Below are 23,873 nucleotides of genomic sequence, written 5' to 3'. Positions count from 1 at the left end.
CCTGCTACTGAAGTCAGAAAATTAAGAAAAAATGTAATTTCTCTCTTCTTACTACGTAAACAGTATGAATTAGAAACCATTTTGAGAAATTTCGATTAGTTCCATTATCCTGTATAAAAAGTAAAATGTGAAATGCTGCAAATTCTACAAATGTATGTAAAGTGTCAAAATAACAAAAAAGTAAAGCAAAGTCTGGAAATATATATGTTTATATTTTGTATTTAGTATTCCAGTATTATTTATTATTATTTTATTTATTTCTTATTTCAGGCCTTCCCAGATTTGCCAGCCAGCCAGAGGCCTCTTCGGTATACATTGGAGATAGTTTTGTATTAAGCTGTGATGTCAGTCCAGAACTTGTTCAGTTTGTTCACTGGGAGCAGAACCGCTCGCTGAGAGAGCTCGATGACAGAATCTCTATATTATCTAATGGCAGTCTTGTTATAAGCAATGCCAATGAGAGTGATGTTGGTCTGTATCGCTGTGGTGTGGGCAGTGGAGCATCTTTAAAGTACAGTGAAGAGGCAGAGGTCAAAATACTAGCAGGTAAAAGTGATCTCCGTCGCTTCATAACTGTTTTACCTTTCATCAGTATGTACATGTGTAACTTGCTATTAGAGGTTTTGGAAGCAAGCACTGGAAATGGGCCTGCAAAAAACCAAACTGTGCCAATGCTTTTATTATTTGATATTGCAACTTTATCAGAATACGAAAATGTGTTAATTTGATAATGCATTTAGTACACTTATATAAATGGTATGTAAGTATGAATCCCTTAAAAAAACAACCTGTTTTTAATTTATTTATTTTTCTCTCCCTTACATTTTTATATCTTTTATGTCCCTCCCTTTCTCCTCTACAACATGGTATATCCCTCAGAGGCTGGAGAGGATCGTCCTTTAATATTTCTACGTCAGCCTGCCACTTTGACCAGCGTGGTTGGGCAAACTGCAGTCTTTCCCTGTGTTGTGTCTGGGTACCCCACCCCCAGTGTGGTCTGGAGTCGTAATCAAGAAGAAATCATTTTTGGGAGGTAATTTATTCAATATATCTCTACATTATAGGATGTGTTTGTGTAAGTGGTAATACTAGGGTTACAACAATTCAATTAGGTTAGGTATATAACATTTGAATCCATCTTATCATGGGATCAAAGACTAGTCACATTTTCTGTTTTAATTGGAACGCAAAGTAAGTCTTTGATCTGCGCTGACCACATATTTCAATCTTTTCATTTTTTTTACCAGTTGTTAAAGAGGCACACATTGCAAGATCAGTAGAATGATGTAGATGTCTTTCATAGGGAAGTCTATTATCTCTGTTGTCAATATTTTTCATGGGTTTTGCTGCAGTTTAGTGCAGTTTCTCTATAGTGAGGGCTGGGAAGACCTTAAGGCCTTATTCGCACATTTTTGCAATGACTGTCACATGTCCATTTTAAGAACACATTGAACTCAATGGCCCAGATTTATGAAGATTGGCATTCCTTACACCTTTTGTCATAGCTCCTTAGCCGGCGGAGCGTGTTCTTTATGTATGAGAAGATGCACACCTCATAAATGACATGTACCCTCCACTGGTCCATGAGCTTAAAGGGGAAGTATATGAGCTGGTGTAGCTTGTATTTACGAATATACTTTATTGATCAAAGCTCCACCAATCTGCTTCTGTCAGCCCAGGTCCTGGCACCTGCACTTAAAACTTGGCCTTGCCAATGAGACATATTCCTCTTCCAGGTCGGTGTTAGGGGGCGTTCACACTACCGTCTGTGTCCGACAGCTAGTGTCCGCTGCTAATGTCCGTTCAAAATCTTGTGTGGACATTAGCAACGGACACTAGCTGTGCCCGTGACATTTTACATTGTTTTAAATGGATATCAGGTGCGTTGTTTTACTGTCCGTGGGTGTCCTTAAGTGTCCGTTCCCAAAGATGTCCAACTTTTCAAGCAGACAGCAAAAACCTACATGTTGGGTTTTGCTGTCCGCTTGAAAAGTCGGACTTCTTTGGGAATGGACACTCACGGACAGTAAAAGAACGCACCCAATGTCCATTTAAATCAATGCAAAATGTCACGAACACAGCTAGTATCCGATGCTAATGTCCGCACAAGATTTTGAACGGACACTAGTTGTCGGACACCGACGGTAGTGTGAACGCTCCCTTAGTGACATGCTTTCATGGGATTGTCTTGGTGCTTTTCAGTATCTAAGCCAACACCTTTTTGCACAGTTACTACAGAAATTGAAAAAGGGGCTGGCTTAGTTATTGAAACGCGCCAGTCAGCCAAGCCCACCTCCGGCACATTACCAACATAGAGGAGGGGAATCCCTTTCCTATGTTAAGACCAAGCTTGAAGTGAAGGTACCTTGTACCTGAAGGACCCAGAGTATTGTAAATTAACTGGCGATATTTAGGTTTGGCGTGCATAGAGAGTTTGTAGTACAACTGAATGTTTTTAACTATTGGGCTACAAAGGAATATATTGCAAGCAAATATTACTATTCAAATGGGAGGAATTAACCTTTCACCCGTGAAGAGCGTGGCTTCTTACCTCCAGTTATAAAAAAAATAAAATAAAAAAAATTCAGTAATAAAAATAGTTTTTCTGTTATGAGCTATTTTGTACATGTTTCCCATGGGTCATTGCCAGAAAAATGTCTACATACTCCACTGTCTCTCTTCAGTGGGTACTGCCCATGTGCATAAGATATTTTTCAAAGTTTGTAATGTTCATTTATAAAAAATGGTTTATTATTAGAGGTACGCTCTGAATGCACCAAATTGCACTAAAACTTTGGTGTAAAATTCTGGCCTAATGTAAGTCAACTATTGGGTGATATAAATTTGTACTAGAAAGTGTCAAGTATGGCTAGTCACTGTGATAAATCTGGCATAACTTCAGCCTGTTTAGCTAGTTATTAGTAATCGTGGGCCATTGACTTGTATACTATTTTGTGGACTGCAGTTGTCACCCAGTAGTGAAAATCACCAAACTTCCATGTAGCCCCGGCCTTACATTCCTTTATATTACATAACCAGCCAAGAAATATTAACGTGTGTGTCACCAACCTTTCATGTAGCTCAGGCCTTACATACCTTTATATTACATAACCAGCTAGGAAATATTAAAGTGTGTGCCTGTCTTTTAAAATGTGATGATCTGTCTTGATCTGTGCCCCTCCGCTGTCATTACCAGCCAGTTCTTGGTGTGAATACTCTAATCGCTGAGTGTTTTTCTCTATCTGCTTCATGATTGCTGCATTTACAAGCCTTGTTCTTGTGTGATGCTAAGTGGATGACTACAGTGCCCATCTTATTCAAAGACCTGCCATTCTGTGTTACATTCCGTAAATTAAAAATACATGATTATCTTTGATTCCTTCCTCCTGTGTAATGTTACTATAATATGAACACGCTCTTGTTTGAGTGGTCATTCTTTTAGCCTGTCTATTCTTTAGTATAGCCTGTATGGAATTGCAACTATGAAAGGAACACTCGTACCCTGTAGGGTGATAAAAGATTCTGTCACACAAAGCTTCATTCTGTTTTCAGCTTTGGTAATATAGATAGATCAATACAGCTAAGATCACTTCTATCATGTAGCTGTCATTGTTAAATACAATGCATACCTAGATGGCTTGACTTTACGTGTCCATTGACTGTGCTTACCATTTACAGTTCAGACAGACTGGCATTGTTGGCAGGAGGCAACCTGCAGATCAGCAATGTCACAGAGGAAGATGCTGGGATCTATACATGTGCTGCAGACAATGGAAACCAAACTATCCATGCTCAGGCTGAGCTCTTTGTACAAGGTATAAAAATAGTTGTCCCGGGAAATTTCTGACATTCTATTGTTGATACCTGCAATTTATTCTGGTTTTGTGTGTTTACGTGAGCAAAGTCTACTCTGTTATAGGATTAAACTAGTATTCTGACAACTGATTACTATTGTTGTTAAAGCGATGTCCGAGCCACCAAGACATTTTTTTAAACCTACTTAGAATTTTTTTAAAAAAACCCATTTGATCTCCTGCTGCCTCTGGTCCACCTCTTTCTGGGCCTCTGTTGGTCTCTGTAGCCTGGTCTCCAGTGATGATGTCTTGATATGAACTTGTGACCACTGCAGTGGATCACAAGCTATAGTGGTGACCAACCAACACTACCAAGGTTACCTCTATATCAGACATAGTTGTCATTACTGAAGACCAATATATAAAAACAAATGGGGACTGAGGAGCAACACATCAGGATCAACATCAGAAATGGTAAAGCGAGTTACTATGCCATGCTTTATACCATGCTTTTTTATGGCTTGCCAACCACTTTCATGCAGATCCATGAATGTAGATAATATAGATGAACCATACTAGAGTTCTGACTATAAGGTTTGTTTTATTAGATCATATAACCCACTAGTTTTTGTTTTCACCTCTAAGCTCTACAACACTTAAACATTAGCTGTACTGTATATTGACTTCATAGGTCCCAATTAAATCTCCCCATGGCTTTAGCACTAGGAGACTCATTTATTTTCTGTTACCTTCCTAGAGAGTCATGTAATACTATGCTCCCTAGGGGCTTGTCCCACTTCCTTCCAGGTGATAAGAGGGGCAGTTACAGATAAATTGGGTCACTCCCTTCCATCTCCAACAGAGGTTTTGTTGGTGACACATCATCAGGATGTCCCCTATGGTGTACTGCTGTATCAGCCTTTTATTAATCCTTTATCACATCTGACGGGAGGTGTCTGTATTACATGCTTCCTGTTTTTTATTGCTCTGTGTTCTCCATCATTTAACCTTTTACTCTGAGCTACATTTAGTCAGATCCACCTAATCCTGTATTTTCCCCCGTTGCTTTATTATCTAGTTATTAATTTTTTTTTTAGACCTTCTTGCCTTATCCTGTTTTATTTCATGGCTTTGGTCATGTACACACTATCACTGGATAAAAGTAACTACTCCATCTATATTGTATAATTGCTAAAATTCACTGTTTTGAATGGAGGAAAGTACTCAAAAGTCTCTGCCCATAAGTATCTGCCCATTTCTTCCCAGTTTTGAATTTGCCTTTAGAAATATATTTCAATCTCCACATTTACAAGGATGTTTGCACTGATGTAATACATGTAACATCTTCCTTTTGGTAGTGCCTCCTGTGTTTTATGTTAAGCCATCGAACACACATGCCCATGAATCTATGGATATCGTGTTTGAGTGTGAAGTTAGAGGAAAACCCGCTCCAACTGTCAAATGGGTGAAGAATGGAGATGTAGTCATTCCAAGTGACTACTTCAAGATAGTGGTAAGTAAAGAAATTGGGACCTTACCAAAAAATAACCTGTTCTTAGGTCAAACCATTCACTACTGGTGTCTCTTGTATAGGACGATCATAATCTTCAAGTTCTCGGTCTTGTGCGTTCAGACGAAGGATTTTATCAGTGTATAGCTGAGAATGAGGTGGGGAATGTGCAGGCAGCAGCTCAGCTTATTATCATAGAACCTGGTAAGATATGGTATATACCTCATTTAATATCTGTGTTCCTTTCCAATGTCCTGCATCCATTCATTGTCAGATTTTTGATGGTTAGTGCATCACAATGTTTCCATGGTTAATAATTGAGGGTGTGCTGTTGGCATACTTTCTATACATATAAAAGCCATTGACCTTTTGTTCTGTAGCTAAACTGTTTGAGAGCTGACATTCCCTGGTAGGCCCACCTACAGGATATTGTTCTAGTGACCCTTACCTATTTGTGATGTCTCCCACCTCTAGTATTTTCCTGATTCTCCTTTCCAGTACACCCCCTGCTTATCATCCTCCTTTTCATGCGTCATGTAGCCTGCTGTTTTCTGTGTCATGGAAAGTGCCCCATGGCTTCATGACATTGAGATTATGATCCTATGTTACGACAAATGAAAAACAAATTTTCTGCAGAAATAGTTTATTAAGCAAGTGAAATATAGAAGTTGTTTCCATTTTACTAAACAGTGTAGATCATCATGTATCAAAAAGTGTGCCTTGCAGCTGTGCCCTTATATGCATTTTGACTTTTTTTATTTACTCATATTCAGATTCTTCGATTTTGCATGTATTGTTATGTGACTACAAATGATGCAGTCCTTCCTGCTTTTACATCGCAAACTGCAAATTTGTTCCAATAAAAAAAAAAAAAACATTAAAAAGTATAAAACTTGTGGCAATCTGAAATAGTATCAAAACATATTTCATAGATCATATTGAAGTATGTACTGAAATGTGAAGGACTGTGTCATTTCAGTGTACTGTTAGTAAAGTAACCCATTAACATCCAGGGACCTGCAGTGTGGCTGGACATTGCTGTTCTCTCGGATAGTTAGTGGGATACATTTGCTGTTTTGCATGTTTGTGGGCTGCATTGCCAGCCAGAGGTGGCACCGCATGAAGCTTGAGGAGTCAAAGTTTACTTTTTATCACAGCCTTAAAGGATTGCTGTTTGACTCCTTCCTGATTGATAGCGGAGTCCATCTGAGTGGCAGGGTGGTCCATGTCTGCATGGAGGCTGTGCTTGGTTTGTTTTGTTTATTTTCTGTTCTTGTTTTTCGCTCTGTGTCTGTGTGCCTGTGCTTGTCCTCCCCTCCCTTCCCTTCCCAACTCAACCATGTCAAGGTGTTACCGTCCCAACCTCTCCTGCCCCCTCACTGACCCGTGCCACTGCTCACCATGTAGCTGCCACACCAGGAGGTCCCCTTCCTTCATCCCCGCGGGATGTTGTGGCCTCTTTAGTGTCAACTCGCTTCATCAAACTGACGTGGCGTGTGCCTGCTGATACTCATGGAGAAAATCTTACCTATCAAGTCTATTACAGCAAAGAGGGAATGAACAGGTGAGTCTTGTAGTTTGGGTGATATACTGAATTTTACATTTCTAAGTGCTAGATGCAACTACTGCATGTATTCTAGACCGTGCTTGTCAGACAGAGAATTAAATATTCTAAAGTCATGCACATGTTTTTATCCTTCTGCACTTTAACAATAGTCTATGGCCTTAGTCACAACGCGCCACACAACCATCACACAGAACAATGTCCATTTTTTCGACTGACTTCTACACGGCCATAACAGATATGCTCTATTTTTGTCCATTTTGACAAATACAAAAGTAGACATGTGAATACACAATAGACTTTCATGGGTTTTAAAAATGCGATCGCACAGCTATTGTTTTGCTGTCACATGAATAAGGTTAAAAACTGACCAAAATGTGTTTTTGGGTGTGTTTTTTTTTTTTTTTTTTTTTTTCTTTTTTTTCTTTTTTTTTAATAAATCCAGTGTGATTTGGGACATTATGACACAGTTGGGTACCATTTAGCTTGTTTTTCACTAAATAAAGTGCCTGCTCCTTATATAGTTGACTGTCATGTAAAGGGGTTATTCATTGATGAACTGTCCTTAGGATAGTTTATCAATTGAAGAACAGCAGGATATGACACCAAGATACCAAGCAGAGGTGCTGTAAAAACGTACGGCACCGTGCTTGGTAAGTACTGAAGACAATGTCGGTCCTGGATGTTTGACCTCCCCCACCAGTTGTCCATTGATGACATATCCTAAGTATATTTCCTCAATTATTAAGGCTGGAAAACCCCTTTAAGTGTCAACTAGAGATGAGCGAGTAGTATTCGATCGAATACGACTATTTGATCGAATACTCATATCGATCGAATACCACGCAGGAAAATTCCATTGAATTCAATTCAAGAACCTCCTCATGCTCCTCGTCCTGCTATTTACTGAATTTGGAGGATCCAATGTGTCGAACTTTGGTTTCCATGGAAACTGGAACAACATTCCCGTTTTTCCCCCATACACTATAATGGTATTCGATATTCGATTGGATACTACTCGCTCATCTCTAGTGGCAACCAATTAGCTGGGCAGTGTTGGACACTTGACTTTCTAGTATCAGTTTGGCTTGCTTGGTACTAGGTAGTTTCTGGTATTTTTTGCAGTTGCGAAACAACAAACGCCGTCCAAGCGGAAAAGCAGCTTCAGTGACAGGTCGCAAAAACCCATTTTCCTCTGCATGGTACCAGATTGCCTCAGTTTCCCTTGGACTGCTTTTCTGGTTGTTTTTCACTACAAAAAAAGTGCCTCCCAGCGCTGGGTACCACAGACTTACTTACTTACCTGCTTTAAGCTAATTACTAAGCAAGCCAAAGTGTTACCAGAAAGCTTCATCTTCAAATACTTCTCAGCCGATTGACCTCAGTAGATGACAACCAGCCACATGAAGCAAGTTCCTGAAAAAAACAAACTACATGGTGCCTAGAGTGAGTTCAGATGAGTAGAACCCAGTCATTCTGGTACTATGTCGTGGGAAAGTAGCTGTGGAAACCAGGGATAATCTGCATATGGGTCTCTAGGTCATCTTAGTAAAAAATCTGAGGATCAACCACAGGCTTCTGCTGTGGATTACCTTGCAACTCATAATAGAGCAGAATACTGAAGTGCTAGTGCTAGGTTATATCATTTGTTGGAAATTGGGTTAGTTGTAGCAATTAAACTCAGACCACACAGGACGAGTACTGTGTTAAAGGGGTAGTCCAGCCCCAGATTGATTTTACATACTGATCACTTATTCGACATTTACTCCAGACAGATCAGCTGTTTGGCAGTCTATAGGCGCTGGACTCTGCTAGTGGGCAGGGTACATGTGCATTCAAATAATAGGAGTGTTGCAGCAGCGCCATCCACTGCAGAGTGGTAGTTTCAGGGAAGTTCAGTGCTGATCCTCGTGCATTACATTTCCTTTCCACTAACTGCTGATCTGTGTTGGGTCCAGGAGTTAGGCCCCAACAGATCACATTCTGATTATTGGTATGAAAAATAAATTTGTGGGCAGACAACCCCTTTTAATGACGAGGAATTTCTGCAGCTTGGTCTTCTGCAATTTGCTGTATCAGAAACCATCTAAAATTGGGTGGGTGTTTTTTTTTTTGTTTGTTTTTTTTTGCTGCAGCTTACCAGCAGTTTTCTCAACAACTTCAGCAGCTTTTACCTACGTTATAGAGATGATTACTTTTGAGGTTTGGATGATATGTAAACAAATCTCAGAATGAGACGAACACCCCATGTTGCAGAAATGCATCTGTAAATCAGATTTTGGTTCATCTCATCCAAACGTGAGAAAGAAAGAGCTGCAGAAAAACGGCTTTTGCCAAACCACGTGCATGTTAATTTTTGCTCCACGATCGCAAGCATTTTCCCAATAGATGTAATAGGGGAAGGAAATAAACAGAGAAAAATACTGGGGCGTTTTTTCCGCTGCGTTTAGCCTAAAACTTGCAAATCAGTTTGCACTGTGGGCTTAAGACCTGCACGTGGATGGGATCTCTGGGTTTAGGCTGTATTGTGGCATCTAATATAACAATTGCTCTAAATCTAGGTTCATTTCTATTGTTTTTTACCTCATTTTAATTATTTAAAGTTGCTGATTTGATTGAAATATTCCAAGTCCTGATCTTTGCAATGCTGCAATTTGTTAAAAAAAATACAGGGAACGTGTAGAGAACACCAGCCGACCAGGAGAATTGCAGGTCACCATCCAGAATCTATTGCCAGAAACTATCTATTACTTTCGTGTGGTGGCTCATAATAATTATGGTGCTGGAGAAAGTTCGCCGCCTCTCAAGGTGGAGACGCAACCTGAAGGTAAGAAACGCTTCCTAGAGCAAAAAGTTGTAATCTAAATTACCTGCGTCTTATATCTGGATACAATTTAACCTGTGATAACTTGTATTCATTAACTCATTTGTTACCTTTCAGTTCAAGTTCCTGGTCCAGCCCCAAATCTCCGAGCTACAGCTATTTCTCCTACATCAGTTAGTGTCAGCTGGGAAACTCCACTTTCTGGAAATGGGGAAATCCAGAACTATAAGCTGTATTATATGGAGAAAGGAGCAGGGAATGAGCAGGTAAACTAGGCTGGAGATGTATGAACTGCTTGCTCTGCAAGTACGTTTTTAGATATCACATAATGGTTGAGTAAACTACATTTCTGCTGCCTTTAGTATTTTTATTTTTAACGGTTTTGTACAATGTGAATACTCTTCTAATTTTATATTCTACCTGCAGGATTTGGATGTTGCAGGGCTTTCATATACTATAAATGGTCTTAAGAAATACACGGACTATACGTTTCGGGTAGTAGCAATTAATAAGCATGGGCCTGGAGTATCAACACAGGACGTTATCGTCAAGACTCTTTCAGATGGTTTGTTTCTAGTTTCTTATGATTTGTTGAACAAATTCTGGCCTGATGATTGTACAGCACCTTATTGGCTTTTTCTGCTTCACTTTCAGTACCTAGTGCTGCTCCTCAGAACCTTACCCTGGAGGTGCGAAGCTCACAGGTATGTCTTCTATTATGAGCCTTGTTCAGTACTATAGATAATTATGGCCACCGATTTCTCGATGCTACATTGTTTCTTTATCGTAAACTTTTTCGGCCTGAACAGTCAGTCCTTTTACTTTTTACTGAACAGTTACTTTTACTACGCGGTTTTTAAATATACAGCTAAATATACAGTTCTGTCCATAGTTTAGCTCTTATATATGCTACTCCAGTCTATTCATTTTTTCATTATTAGGTAAGATTATCTCTGGCTAATTAAACTATTATAATTTCTGTCATAGTGCCACCTAGTGGCAGACACTCCAAGTTTCTGGTTACACATGGTGTAGAAATAGGAGTATACTTGCTTTCATGCAAAATGACTGTGGCCTGTTCTTTGCTTTCAAGATTCCTTATTAAGTATTCATTTTTCAGCCTATTTCCTAGTTAAGACTGGGTGTAGTAATACTATTTTTCATATAGTAATAATCACTGTATATAAATGAGCTCAATTATTGGACCTGATCATTTTATGACCTGTGTAAAATTTCCATATAATTTATATTTTGATTAATATAAAAATGTGGTTCTTCTTTATTGACTCATCATGTGCAGCATTTCAGTCCTCTCTATGGGGCTTATTTACATAATTAAAAAAAAGTCTTTTCCCATTTCTTACCATATCTTTGTATATAAAAATATACCTGATTTATTAAAGCATAAGCCTCCACCTGTAAACTAAATCATGAAACATTAATACATTGTCTAATAAGAGACAACCCCTTACAGGATGTCGCATAGCTCGACTCTCTGCACCCCCAGCAGAGTTAAGCCATAACCAGCCAGGTATTTTCTCTGCCGCTGCTGGCGACATGTAGTGGTTTGTGGCACCATTCAGATAAATGGCTGTATATGTATTACAGGAGTGGCTCCAGACCCTCCAGTAGTCATGTAGTAGTGGTATTGTCCTATAGTGGTATATGGCACCATTCAGATAAATGGCTGTATATGTATTACAGGAGCGGCTCCAGACACTTCAGTAGTCATGTAGTAGTGGTATAGTCCTATAGTGGTATATGGCACCATTCAGATAAATGGCTGTATATGTATTACAGGAGCGGCTCCAGACACTTCAGTAGTCATGTAGTAGTGGTATAGTCATATAGTGGTATGTGGCACCATTCAGATAAATGGCTGTATATGTATTACCCTCCAGTTCTGGCTCATAGCTCTGTTTGTATCCCTTTATCTCCACAGAGTATTTTGGTGCAGTGGCAGCCTCCTCCTATTGGCACACATAATGGGCAGATTGTAGGGTATAAATTGCGTTACCGTAAGACGGCAAGAAAGATTGAAACAAATGAGATCCTGATAGATACCCAGCTGTCACAGCTTGTCAATGGTGAGTGACACAACACTGATGATATATTTGTGTTAGAGTTCTGACTTCTAATGACCCATTTCTTTCCAGGACTTGATCGTGACACTGAATATAGTTTCCGGGTTGTGGCCATGACTGTAAATGGAAGTGGACCAGCTACTGACTGGATATCTGCAGAGACTTTTGAAAATGATCTGGATGGTAAGGTCTTGAAAAAGTTCTGTGATTCAATGGTTTAGAATTTTTTTTCTTCTTTTTTTTAAGATGGTGTCACATTATGCTTTTTTATACATATGTTTTTCATATTGCAGTATTGAATAGTAGATTAGCCTATGCAACTGGGTGTGGAGGGATAGGAAGCCTGCAGCCAGCTTGAGATGGGTGGCCCCACAACATTATAGTGCTTGAGGTATTCTAAGTAATAATACACTTCTGACAGCAGAGATCAGTGCTCATCTCTGCTACCTGTGGAGGTCGCCATTCTGAACTCTTCATGCAGCAGAGATGAGTACCAAACTCTGCTGCCGCAGGTGTATTAGGTTAATGTAGGAGACCATAAGGTATTAATCAGAGATCAGGACTCCTACTGCACAATTGTTTGAAGGGACTGTGGAGCTTGTGCGAGCACCATGACCCCTTCACTAATTATACAGCACACCATCTATTTTATAGCAACCATGTGATATTATTACAGCCAATAATTAAATTGCATGCTATAAAACAGATGGCGTGCAATGTAAATAGTGAAGGGGTCACGATGCTCCTATAAGAACCACGGTCCTTTCAAACCGCTGATTACAGGGGTCCTGGTATTGGATCCCCACTGAGCACTTAATAGGTCATCAATATAAAAGAACTGAAATACTTTTTTTTTTTTTTTTTTTTTTAAAGGGATTATCCACTTTTAAAAAAAATGATATCCCATCAATTTTAGATTGGTCATGTCCCACTGTTAAAAACCCGACAGATCTGCTGTTTCCAAAACACGCAGCTCCCAACATTGCTTACTTGCTACATTCTTGCTAAAGGCATTTGTAGATAATATAACTGTTTGCCTTTCAAGTCTCTGGGATTCTGTTGCAGCACCCATAACCGCCGTTATCAAGAATATACTGTAAAAATGGGGCAAGTCGGCCAAGGTCAAAGTTTGCATCGGGGCCCACAGGCTTTTATAGCACTGAATACACATTTCAGTTGAGCTCACATTTTTAATATGCCAGTAAAGCAGACATTTTCAATGTTGGCCATTAGCTTACAGCTGAAATGCGTAGTGTTATGCGCTAACATCATAAAAATAACACTAGGTGGATCCAGTCTAAGGCTTAATTTATGCAGAACTTAGTGCTGATTTTAGTTGCAGTAATGTTTAGCACATTTAGTTACTGGGTGTTACCATACAGGTGACATGAATAGTAATGCGCTATTCATTACTGCATATAAGAAAATGCATGGAGTTCTTCAGCAAAAAAATTCTGTGTAAACCCAGCCTTAGGGATTTTTAGCTGTGATGGTTTAACAGCAGCACCCATCTTTATATAAGTTATCCTCCCCCAGATGTGAATGAGGATTGGCCTCATTGTCATTCTTTGCAGCTGATTCTCTGTTTGTATGTGTGAAACCTGTCAGAAATAATTAGCATACTACTTATTTCTTCTGAATCTCCTCAAGATTTTATCTTACGGTGATGACAAAAGTTAAGCTGGGTTCACACCAGCGCTCGGTCTCCGTTCTGAGGTTTCCGTCATCTGCATGCAGAAGACAGAAACCTGTCAGACCGAGTCCGGCCGTGAGTGCCGACGAGCATTTTATGCTCTCTGCGGCGAAACCTTTTTTTTAAACGGACGCAAAGTCCTGCATGTCTGACTTTGTGTCCGGTAAAAAAAAAAAACAAAAACAAAACTGTTTCGCCGCAGAGAGCACAAAACGCTCACGGCCAGACACTTTTCAAACCCATTGGGTTTGAAAAATGCCTGCAGGTTTCCGTCTCCTGCCCAGTTTCGGGCAGGAGACGGAAACCTGAAAGTGGAGACCCGGGGCGCAGATGTGAACGAGCCCTTAGTGCAGCTATTTCCATTGGGTTTGCACAGGCCTCATTTTCATGCATTGGCTATGGGATTGTCATCAGATTTAGGCAGGCAGTCCACATCTAACTCTTCAAACCTAATTCTGAGTTATTATTCATGATCTGTCACTATTCCTGCTATCCTTGTTTGCTAATACATTGTGATAACCTCTGTTATTCAGAGTCCCGTGTTCCAGATGTACCAAGTTCTCTCCATGTCCGTCCATTGGTGACAAGTATTGTTGTAAGTTGGACACCCCCAGAAAATCAACACCAGGTGGTTGTCCGTGGGTATGCTATAGGTTATGGTCTTGGTAGCCCTCATGCACAGACGGTTCGTGTGGATCATAAGCAGCGTTATTACACCATTGAAAACTTGGGTGAGTATATTATAGTTGTTGTAAATTTAGGACGGTTGGCGAGGCCAATTGATTAATTTTGAGCTAGAGATATTGATATATAAATAAATATAGATTTATATAGTGCGAGATAAAGATGGTTAGATATATTGAGAGAAAGATCTAGAGTATGCGTCCTACTGGTGAAGTTAATAGTGGCATATGTCCACATCATTTAGTGTTACAACAGTGCCCTCCTGTGGACATAGTACACATAGTGCTTTGTGTAGGTTGGAATAGAACGTAGTATGCTACAAAACAAATGGCTGTAGTTCATCTTAGTCCACAACCACCACAGTGCAAAATCTTTGCTCTGGAAGTACACAACATATATTTAAATCTGCAAATTTTTTGCAACATGTGAAAAAAACCAACAAATGTGAACATGGACTTCTTGGAAACTTTTTCACTTGCTTAGCATTTGTGAACAAGCTTACAGGCATATATACTTTTTCTTTTTTGCAGACCCCAGTTCACATTATGTCATCTCCCTAAAAGCCTTTAACAACGTGGGAGAAGGTATCCCTTTGTATGAAAGTGCCGTCACCCGTCAACATACAGGTAAAGCCCAGTATATACTGTCATATTGTCATTGGTGGTCTCGTAGTGTAGATAACATTAACATTGGTGAGGCATAGTCTGTGTGTGTCAATGTTTATAATGAGCTTATTGGTTTCTAACACTAACAATATCTTCTCTCTTTCTCCCCTTTGTCTGTTCCTGCATTGATATTTTTTTCCTTTACATCCATGTCTATATTTTACTCCTAATTTGTTCATACATTTCATACCATTATTTTTATTTTTTTGCTTATCTCACTTCCCTGTATTTGTGTATCTTGCTGTTTCTTTTCTTCATATTTCTTTTTCTTTTGTTATACTGTTATTGCCAAATTTGTTTTGAAACATTTCTATGAGCTAGATACTTCTGAGGTTGATGTTTATGTTGTTCATGCCTCATACACCCCAGTTCCAGAGCCTACCCCTATGTTGCCCCCTGTGGGGGTCCAAGCTGCTATCCTCAGCAGTGATACAGTGCGCCTTACATGGGCTGACAACTCCCTACCTAAGAACCAGAAGATCACAGACGCCAGATACTACACAGCGAGGTGGAAAACTAACATTCCTGCAAATACAAAGTATAAGGTGAGCATTTAGGAAGTCACTATGAATTGTTCAGGAATCATTTTAGGTTAATAGTAGATATGTGAACACTACAGTGTATAATGAACGTTCTAATTGTTTATTTGCCTCTTAGATGGCCAATAGCACCACACTAAGTCACCTAGTCACTGGATTGAAGCCAAATACACTGTATGAATTTTCTGTTATGGTAACTAAAGGTCGACGGTCCAGTACATGGAGCATGACTGCTCATGGCACAACCTTTGAGTCAGGTATGTCACCAATCCTTATATTTTCTATGGAAAGTATTTAGTCTTAAGCACAAAGTGATCCTGGTTTTTAACTTTTCTTCCAGTGCCATCTTCACCTCCAAAGGATGTGACAGTAGTAAGCAAAGAAGGCAAACCACGTACCATAATAGTCAACTGGCAGCCTCCATCTGAAGCCAATGGCAAAATTACTGGTAAGGAGTTTTTTTGTTTTTGTTTTTTTTGTATTTGATTCCTCCCCTGCAATCTTTTGTAAGAAACTTTTATGGATACATTTAATTTAATGCGATCCTGCGCCTGATTTATGTTTTTCTCCTTGCAGGTTACATTATATATTATAGCACAGATGTCCAAGCAGAACTTCACGACTGGGTTATAGAGCCAGTTGTTGGAAATCGTTTGACACACCAAATACAAGAGCTGACACTGGACACTCCCTACTACTTCAAGATCCAGGCTCGAAACTCAAAAGGAATGGGACCTATGTCTGAGGCTGTTGCATTTCGCACTCCAAAAGGTTAGCAAGGTCAAGCTTTTGGTCTGTGATTGACTCTTTATGAAGGAGTTTAATCTTCGCAGTTTACCAAATATTGCACATTTTCCTCCAGTTAATATTGCATCATGCTCTAAAATGTCTTTTTAACCTTTACTGACAATTCTAACTTATTTTTGTTAATGCCTACCTATGGCAGAATCAACACCTTTCATGCCTAACAATCAAGGTAAACACTTCAGTTATGACATGGGAGTTGGGGCAACTTGTTGCATCTCAGGTGTATAGTGGTGATGTTAGAAATATACATACATATATTTAAAAATCCTCAATTTCTTATGATATTTTGTTGTTTACGGTTAGCCATGAATTTTTTTTAGTAAAGTTATATTTGAAGAGAATCTTTCAGTGGCTGAATATGAACAGTTGGACAGAGCCAATAGAAAACTAAGCGTAACAGCATTTTCTTAAAGGCTCTGCAACTTTGTTCCTAAACTTGCTGGATGTCATTGCATTGTGATCCTTACCAATCACACTGATGTCATGTACTAGCAGCATCCCAGTGTGTACCCTGAGACATCTACCTTAAGTTTTATCTTATAGATTTATTTTTTTCTGCAGCATCTGGTGTTACTGTAAAAGGAAACCGCACTCCAGACATGGGAGCTAATGGCGGACCCCCACCTGGAGGTAATAATCTGTTTTTTTTTTTCTTTCTACTAACCAGACCAGAAACAAATTCTGTAAATAATCCTAGGAAATAAATTATTTTTTTTATAACTTTGGAAATTTCTGAACTTCTGCAGGCAGTAATAGTCCTCATGGGAGTCCCACATCCTTGGATCAGAACATGCTGCTTACTATCATTGTATCTCTTGGAGTTATAACAGTCTTGGTGGCGGTGGTCATTGCAGCTATCTGCTCTCGTCGCTCTAGTTCCCATCATAAAAAGTGAGTTATTAAGCTACTGTAGTCTATAAATCTCTATATGTGGAAATATTTTCTTCATCATCTGAGAAATGTCTGCTATGTAAATCTTACAGTAAAAATCTTCAAAAGTACATATATTAACATTTCTCCCTATTGACTTTGATTATAAGGAAAAGAGCTGCATGTAAATCAGTGAATGGATCCCATAAATACAAGGGTAACTCTAAGGATGTAAAACCACCTGACCTTTGGATTCATCATGAAAGACTGGAGTTGAAACCAGTTGATAAATCTCCAGAGACTAACCCAATGTTAACGGATAGTACCCTGCCTCGATCACCACAGGACCTCACCCCTGGAGACAGCACTACAGAAGGCAGCATTCACCAGCACAGCAATTCATACCGAGGTGATGAGAAATAATATTGCACACTATGTTAGAAAGGGTCACATTGTGTCAGCCCCTGTGAAGTCTTACTTCGTGACATTTCGAGGAGATTTCTCACAAAGGTCATTTATCAGCTGTCTGCAGACTACATAGATATTGAATGGACTAGCACTGTACTTGGGGAGGAATGAGAGCCTTGGGGACCCCCATAATGTTTGATCAGTGGGGTCCAAGAGGTGAAGTCCCCAGTGTTCATATTTCTATCACCTATCTAGTGAATAGGTGAATTGCCATTTTTGCAACAAACCCATTACATAAAAACTGGAATGAAACTGAGAAGTTGAGCTATGTGTATGTATTTTTGTCAATTAATAATCTTGTTTTCTAGGTCTAGAATCTGAGGATTCTGTATCCTCACTTGCTGGACGTCGAGGGATGAGACCTAAAATAATGATGCCATTTGACTCACAACCTCCACAACGTGAGTACCTGGAAAAGGTCCACAGTTGAATAAGTGATGAGTACACCATGTCACTGCTTTCTCAGTCCTCTGATGGGTTAATGCTTCTAAACTGCATCTGTCTAACGTCAGGATTATTTTCAGCTCTAGATTTGAGAAATGTAAATGTTGCTTTTATGATTGTTAATGAAGTTCAGAATAATAATTAGGTGTGTGAACTAATGTATACCTGGTGTTGGATGGACTCCATTATGGTCATTTCTTCCAAATCCTCTTTCATTATGCCATTCGTAAACCTTTCCATCCACTCTTCTCCACCCATGGTTTCTTAATACTGTTGTTTCCCACATTTCTCCTTGATCTCATATTACTTTGTCATCTTCATTACGGATTTCTAACCATCATTTCCTATTGTCTTTTACCATGTTGCCATCTCCCTACATCACTGCATTATACAAGCATTCACCTTTCTCTCTGTTTCAGCGGTTGTCAGTGCCCATCCCATCCATTCCATCGATAATTCTCATTTCCGTTCTGTACCTGGGTTCATGCTGCACGTGCTGAGTGGTGCTCCTCAGGCTACAGGTGAGAAAAAAACCTCTGTTGGAGTTTGTTGTGGATCTCTTGGATTCTGCACATGGTAGCCATTGTGTATTTAGTGGCAGTGTATTCTTCATCACTGTCCACACATTGTCATCTCTATCATGAGACTTTTTCCCTAAAGTTCCCTGGTATGTGCCATGATTCATCTTCCAACAAGCAGTGATTAATTACAATTGTAACAGCCGGCACTTGTGGAATACCTTTAAACTGTGAGAATCTGTAATAAACGGTTGAATGAACAACTGTTCACAATGACAGATTCGGCAACATATCCCCACTTACATGGGGAGATATGCTGCTAACAATCATGTACTTTTTTTTTTTCTTTCTCCATCAGTATGTCTTTGGAGTTTAAGAGGAAACACAGGCAAACATGGGGAGAATATACAAACTCCTTGCAGATGTTGTCCTTGGCAGGATTCGAGCCCAGGACTCCAGTGCTAACCACTGAGCCACCGTGTTGCCCCATACAATCATGTGTTTTCTGTCACTTGACAAATGAGTATTTCCACAATTGTCAGCTGATGTTTGAAACTGTATACTAATGGCTATGATTAGGAACAAGCATTTTTACGACGACTCATTCAGCTGATCGTTGTAATGTGTAAAGTTGTCTTTAAACACATACTGGGACCAACTAACCAATTTAACACTTCTATTGACTATTGTAAAAACAGGAAAAAAACTAAGGGTTGTATTTTGTGATGCAGCCATCCTGTCCAGAAGTACCATTCCAAGAAATTACTATGACCCACTGTCTAGTCCTTGAGTAGATAATAATTCTGATTAGTAGCTTGCTTTGTGCTAGGCAATTATCTAATTTTCTCAATTTCTGCTATGGTTAAAAAAAAAAATAAAAAAAATTAGGTATATGACAGCCTGAGAAACAAAATTGCAGCCAAGTCTCATCCTGAAAAACTTCATGTTAAAGAGGACCTTTCATGCCCTCCTGCACATGCGGTTTTATATACCGCTAGAAAGCCGACAGTGTGCTGAATTGGATGCCATGGACCGTAGATATAGGACTGCGCTTCACCCGTCAGATTTAGAATAACTTCATACAATTTTATTAAGGTTCACACACAACGCGTTTCGGGTCTTACGACCCTTTCTCAAGTGTACAAGAACTGTTAAAACATAAGGATACAATATACAAAAACACATCTCAGCATTACTATGTAAAGCTAAATACAGAGATGTTGTCTGTCAGTGATATCACTGGTTCATATACATAGTATTTATATATGGTTATAGTATATATGTAAGAGGAGTATAGATTCTTCCAAATGGTAAGTGGGCTATGGGCTTTGATAGGAGCCATTAGTCCTGGGTAGTATTTCAATGCGTGATTTTAACATTCCATTTTAATGATGTCAAAATATATACATATTAGAGAAGAAACGTAAAAGGTATACAGGTAAATATATAGTACGGGTTTCTGGTGTTGTGCCCCCCTTTCTTTTTGCTGGCTAGGTACGTGCTGGCACTTGGAGATAAATGAATTTGAAGAGTTAGCAATATCAGGTATTTTTGGTAGATTGAATGTATATAATGTTTTGAGTAAAGTTGATCCGGATCTCCGGTAGCTTACCGGAATTGAGCACTCTGTCAGCTTTCCCGTTATGTGCCCCTGGGCTGGAGATATCGATGCCGTTAGTTTCAGTACCGATCTCTGCCCACAGTCAGAAGGGTGTTCCTGACACTCTAGTTGAGCGGTGAGGAAGGCCCCCCTGTACAAGTGTATGGATGAGTACTGTCAGGAAAGGCGTTCCTCACAGCCCAACTAGACTGTCAAGAACGCCCTTCTGAAGGTGGGCAGAGATAGGTGCCAAAACTAACGGTGCCAATATCTCCAGCCTGCGTCACATAAGGGGAAACTGCACTGTCTGCTTTCTAGTTGTAAATAAAACTACATGTGCAGGAGGACATGAAAGGTCCTCTTTAAGCATCTCCTACAGCGAAAACTCAATGCTAATACTCATGAACTAGGAGACAGATGAACTCTCTTTAAAGTGAATGGTCACCCCTGTGGGCAGCAAGGTACAGGTTCATTGTACGATTAACCTCAATATTGGACCATTTAGAAACTAAAAAAAGAACAGTGATTCATGGTCATGTGTTGTATGCCTGTAAGGACGTTTTAGTGCCAGAGTGACAATTGCTGTTGACAAGTGCTCCCCTAGTACATCCAGCAATCCTCATAGATAGAAGTTTACTGTATTCTCTGTAAGCTGTCATTAGTCAAACAGCACCATATGTTTCTGTGCCCCTTGGGCTGATAGTAGAGCAGAGTTCCACCAGACTTTGCTTTCCATAAACAGGGCATCACAGTATGACAACAGATCTGCTTAATATATGGGCTGCTGGATTTAGTTCTGATAAAAGTGAAACAGCTTACCACTGCAACCATCCATTTTTTGCCTGCATTGTAATATAAAATTAGAAAGAAAATAACTTGCTATGGCTTTGGTCACATATGACACCAATATATTTTTTTAGTAGCCAGGGCTATACATCCACAGTTTTTGCATGGTGGTTCTCATTAGGATTCTTAGGATATGTGCTGACTTTATAATTGGTGAGGTCCGACAGCCATTGCAAAGTAATAATGAAAAGGAGTTCCCCAGGCAAAGTGGAAAACCCAAGTGGAGGCTGGAAATAAAATACAAATAAATAAGGTCCATGGTGATACTTACCTACTTCTAGTCCTCCTTTCTGGCATCGGATCTCCCAGTGAGAGTGAAGCTGCTCAGGTGACCACTTGACCACTGTGTCAATCACTGGCCTCAGTGGTCACATGTTGGGTATCAGTGATGCATACAAATACTTCATATAAACATCTAAGGTTATTGAGATTCTATATGTTTTGTATTTTTTCCATATAGAGACTGTCCGTCATACTCCCAGCTGTGATACAGTTGTAGCTGCATCATCATCTTCACAGACTGGTCCTGAAGATCCAGATCCCCCAGGAGCAAGTTTTCTGCCTGGTTCTATGGATGAGGATTCTGGTCCCAGTATTCCTACTGCACATATCAGGCCATCTCATCCCTTAAAGAGCTTTGCGGTGCCAGCTGTTCCAGCTCCAGCCCCTGGCTCATCCTATGAACCATTGCCTAGCTCACCTCTTTTGGCACAACAAGGTAGTCTAAACTTGCTCATTTTATATATATTATTATTATAATTTTAATATAATAATTTTAAACTTTTATTTGTGTTTGGCTTGGTGTGTTTCTAGCTCCTGCTGCGCTCTCAGTGAAAACTGCATCTCTTGGGACCCTGGGAAGAGTACGTCCTCCACTTCCAGTTAATGTGCCCAGTGCCCCTGAACCACTAGAGACCAGCAGGATGCTCGAGGGCTCAGAATGTGTACGTATATATACTCCATCTCTGCAGTCTTTAAATTAAAAAGTCATTTTATACAACTGTTTTGAAAACGATTTTATGTTTGTTACCTTTCTGTGAGCACTTTGCCTTGTGTTACTGCAGATTTACTTGTAGTTTCAGATACTGATTTTGACAGTTCATTGAAATGAGTTAAATAAGTACAATCTGCACCTGACAGAGCTTACACAGGACTGTTTTTTTTTCTTCTGAAAATTGCAAAAAAGATGGTATTTTTAGATTTCTGCACAAAACATCTCTTTTCTAAATATTCTGCTCTTTGGCCATTGATGTCCACAACCTTATACTCCAAGTACAAATCAGAAAATCATATAAATAAGACCCTTCAAGGGTACTTAGTCTGTTTTCATTATTTTTAATATGACAATAATACATATATGTGATACATAAAAACAGATTGGATTTGTTTTTTCTTCTGTTTCTTTAGAGCTATGAACCAGACGAGTTAAGCAAGGAGATGGCTCACCTTGAAGGCCTGATGAAGGATCTGAATGCCATAACCACAGCATGAAAGAACACATCCCCACCACAGAGGCAAACTTGACACTGTATGGACAGAGGCAGTCCAGCCCTTCAGGGGCTATGTGCCATACCGAAATGTACAGGCAAGAAGCAAGTGGGGAGCACAGACTGTTTCTGCTGTGGCAACCACCAAGGGCTCAGGCCTGGTATTCTGTACCTTATTTCCTCTGATTTATAAGATTTTTGGGGGGTTTATATGAAACAAAAGAGAAATTTTATGTAATCCATGGAGGAATATTGTGTATTGCCATTGCTTTTGTTCTTTTTACCGCTGATGGGTCATCACCATGTTGCTGTGGCTCAGTGTCGCCCTACCATGTGGCCAACAGGAATGCAAAAGGACGGTTGTTTTTTGTGCAGTGTTTTTAGGCTGCAAAGCACATCAGTTGGCAGCAACTCCCCCTCCAGCCTCTGTGAGACTTAAAACAGTGTTACTCCCCCACCATTCCTAAATTTTGGCTAGATGTTTTTCCACATCTCCGTCCATTTCTAAGGCTTGAGACCTAATGAGGTAACTGTATTGGACTGCTGCAGCTAGATGAGAGGTCCGGATCTGTTCAGTACAAGTGAGCTAAAAGACGAAACGGTTTCCTCATTTGCCAACACGGAGAAGCCCTGTGTCATACATATTATTAGTGGCTACAAGAAGCAGAAAGGAGCCTTCTTTTAACAAAGCTGGTTTCAGCACTTTCACATATCAAACTATTTTCCATCTTGTGTGACTTCCTTGTGTTGTAAATGAAATCGACCATCCCCACACATCCTTCTGTATATTGTCCTATCCTCCACTACACCCAGTCTTTTCTGTACAGAAAATTCATTATTTTTTTTTTATTGCTTTCTCTGTAGTGTTTAGTATGTATCTTTTTATTGTGACTTTTTTTTTTTATAACATCATGATTATTATTTGGTATTGGATTTCAATACACTTTTTTATTCAATCAAATTGATTTTTATGGTCTTGTATGCTGCTACAACATAGACAACTTCAAACGTGAAAAGCAAAAAGAGGGGAAGTTTAAAACATAGGCTCACCTCAAAATCGAATCTTCAGGGTGCACGGCTGAATGATCCCGGACTCCAGGGAAAGACGAAAGGTCAAGTAGTATAAAAAGTATTCCAGTCCGCACTCCTGAGATTTACTTAAAAATTGACCTTTAATTATCCATATAAAAATGGGTAAATCCAATATAAAAAATTGAACGTGACAGTGATAAACACAAAAAGTGCATTTAAAAACCCATAAACCGGCTGACGCGTTTCTGGGTATGCCTTACTAAGGGGTAAAGCATACCCAGAAACGCGTCAGCCGGTTTATGGGTTTTTAAATGCACTTTTTGTGTTTATCACTGTCACGTTCAATTTTTTTATATTGGATTTACCCATTTTTATATGGATAATTAATAGACAACTTCACTTGTTCACAGACCTCTATATTAAACTCTTCTAAGCTGATGTAGT

General features: G+C 39.5%; 1 protein-coding gene across 13 annotated transcripts in view; it reads left to right on the top strand.

Annotated features, from left to right (window-relative positions):
* NEO1 (neogenin 1) overlaps nucleotides 1-23,362 on the top strand; it is a 96,403-nt gene extending 73,041 nt beyond the window's left edge. Inside the window, exons 3-29 of one of the 13 annotated variants that reach the window (XM_075273658.1) lie at nucleotides 271-546; nucleotides 880-1,033; nucleotides 3,679-3,815; nucleotides 5,153-5,307; nucleotides 5,388-5,508; nucleotides 6,652-6,868; nucleotides 9,541-9,695; nucleotides 9,810-9,958; nucleotides 10,119-10,257; nucleotides 10,347-10,396; nucleotides 11,635-11,779; nucleotides 11,849-11,959; nucleotides 14,003-14,200; nucleotides 14,684-14,779; nucleotides 15,140-15,363; nucleotides 15,476-15,614; nucleotides 15,698-15,805; nucleotides 15,934-16,128; nucleotides 16,304-16,333; nucleotides 16,723-16,794; nucleotides 16,911-17,055; nucleotides 17,205-17,443; nucleotides 17,811-17,903; nucleotides 18,366-18,467; nucleotides 21,371-21,628; nucleotides 21,724-21,854; nucleotides 22,318-23,362. In XM_075273658.1, the coding sequence (XP_075129759.1) occupies nucleotides 271-546; nucleotides 880-1,033; nucleotides 3,679-3,815; nucleotides 5,153-5,307; nucleotides 5,388-5,508; nucleotides 6,652-6,868; nucleotides 9,541-9,695; nucleotides 9,810-9,958; nucleotides 10,119-10,257; nucleotides 10,347-10,396; nucleotides 11,635-11,779; nucleotides 11,849-11,959; nucleotides 14,003-14,200; nucleotides 14,684-14,779; nucleotides 15,140-15,363; nucleotides 15,476-15,614; nucleotides 15,698-15,805; nucleotides 15,934-16,128; nucleotides 16,304-16,333; nucleotides 16,723-16,794; nucleotides 16,911-17,055; nucleotides 17,205-17,443; nucleotides 17,811-17,903; nucleotides 18,366-18,467; nucleotides 21,371-21,628; nucleotides 21,724-21,854; nucleotides 22,318-22,401 (3,923 nt within the window). In that variant the 3' untranslated portion in view covers nucleotides 22,402-23,362. The remainder of the gene's footprint in view (nucleotides 1-270; nucleotides 547-879; nucleotides 1,034-3,678; nucleotides 3,816-5,152; nucleotides 5,308-5,387; nucleotides 5,509-6,651; nucleotides 6,869-9,540; nucleotides 9,696-9,809; nucleotides 9,959-10,118; nucleotides 10,258-10,346; nucleotides 10,397-11,634; nucleotides 11,780-11,848; nucleotides 11,960-14,002; nucleotides 14,201-14,683; nucleotides 14,780-15,139; nucleotides 15,364-15,475; nucleotides 15,615-15,697; nucleotides 15,806-15,933; nucleotides 16,129-16,303; nucleotides 16,334-16,722; nucleotides 16,795-16,910; nucleotides 17,056-17,204; nucleotides 17,444-17,810; nucleotides 17,904-18,365; nucleotides 18,468-21,370; nucleotides 21,629-21,723; nucleotides 21,855-22,317) is intronic. The other 12 variants (XM_075273669.1, XM_075273665.1, XM_075273664.1 and 9 more) reach the window with 12 other exon arrangements.
* The last annotated feature ends 511 nt before the right edge of the window (nucleotides 23,363-23,873 follow it).

Source organism: Leptodactylus fuscus, chromosome 5, assembly GCF_031893055.1.
Source record: "Leptodactylus fuscus isolate aLepFus1 chromosome 5, aLepFus1.hap2, whole genome shotgun sequence".
NCBI classification, from domain to species: Eukaryota; Metazoa; Chordata; class Amphibia; order Anura; family Leptodactylidae; genus Leptodactylus; species Leptodactylus fuscus.
The sequence above is the reverse complement of the archived record's forward strand: the minus strand, read 5'-3'. Positions and strand labels throughout refer to the sequence as shown.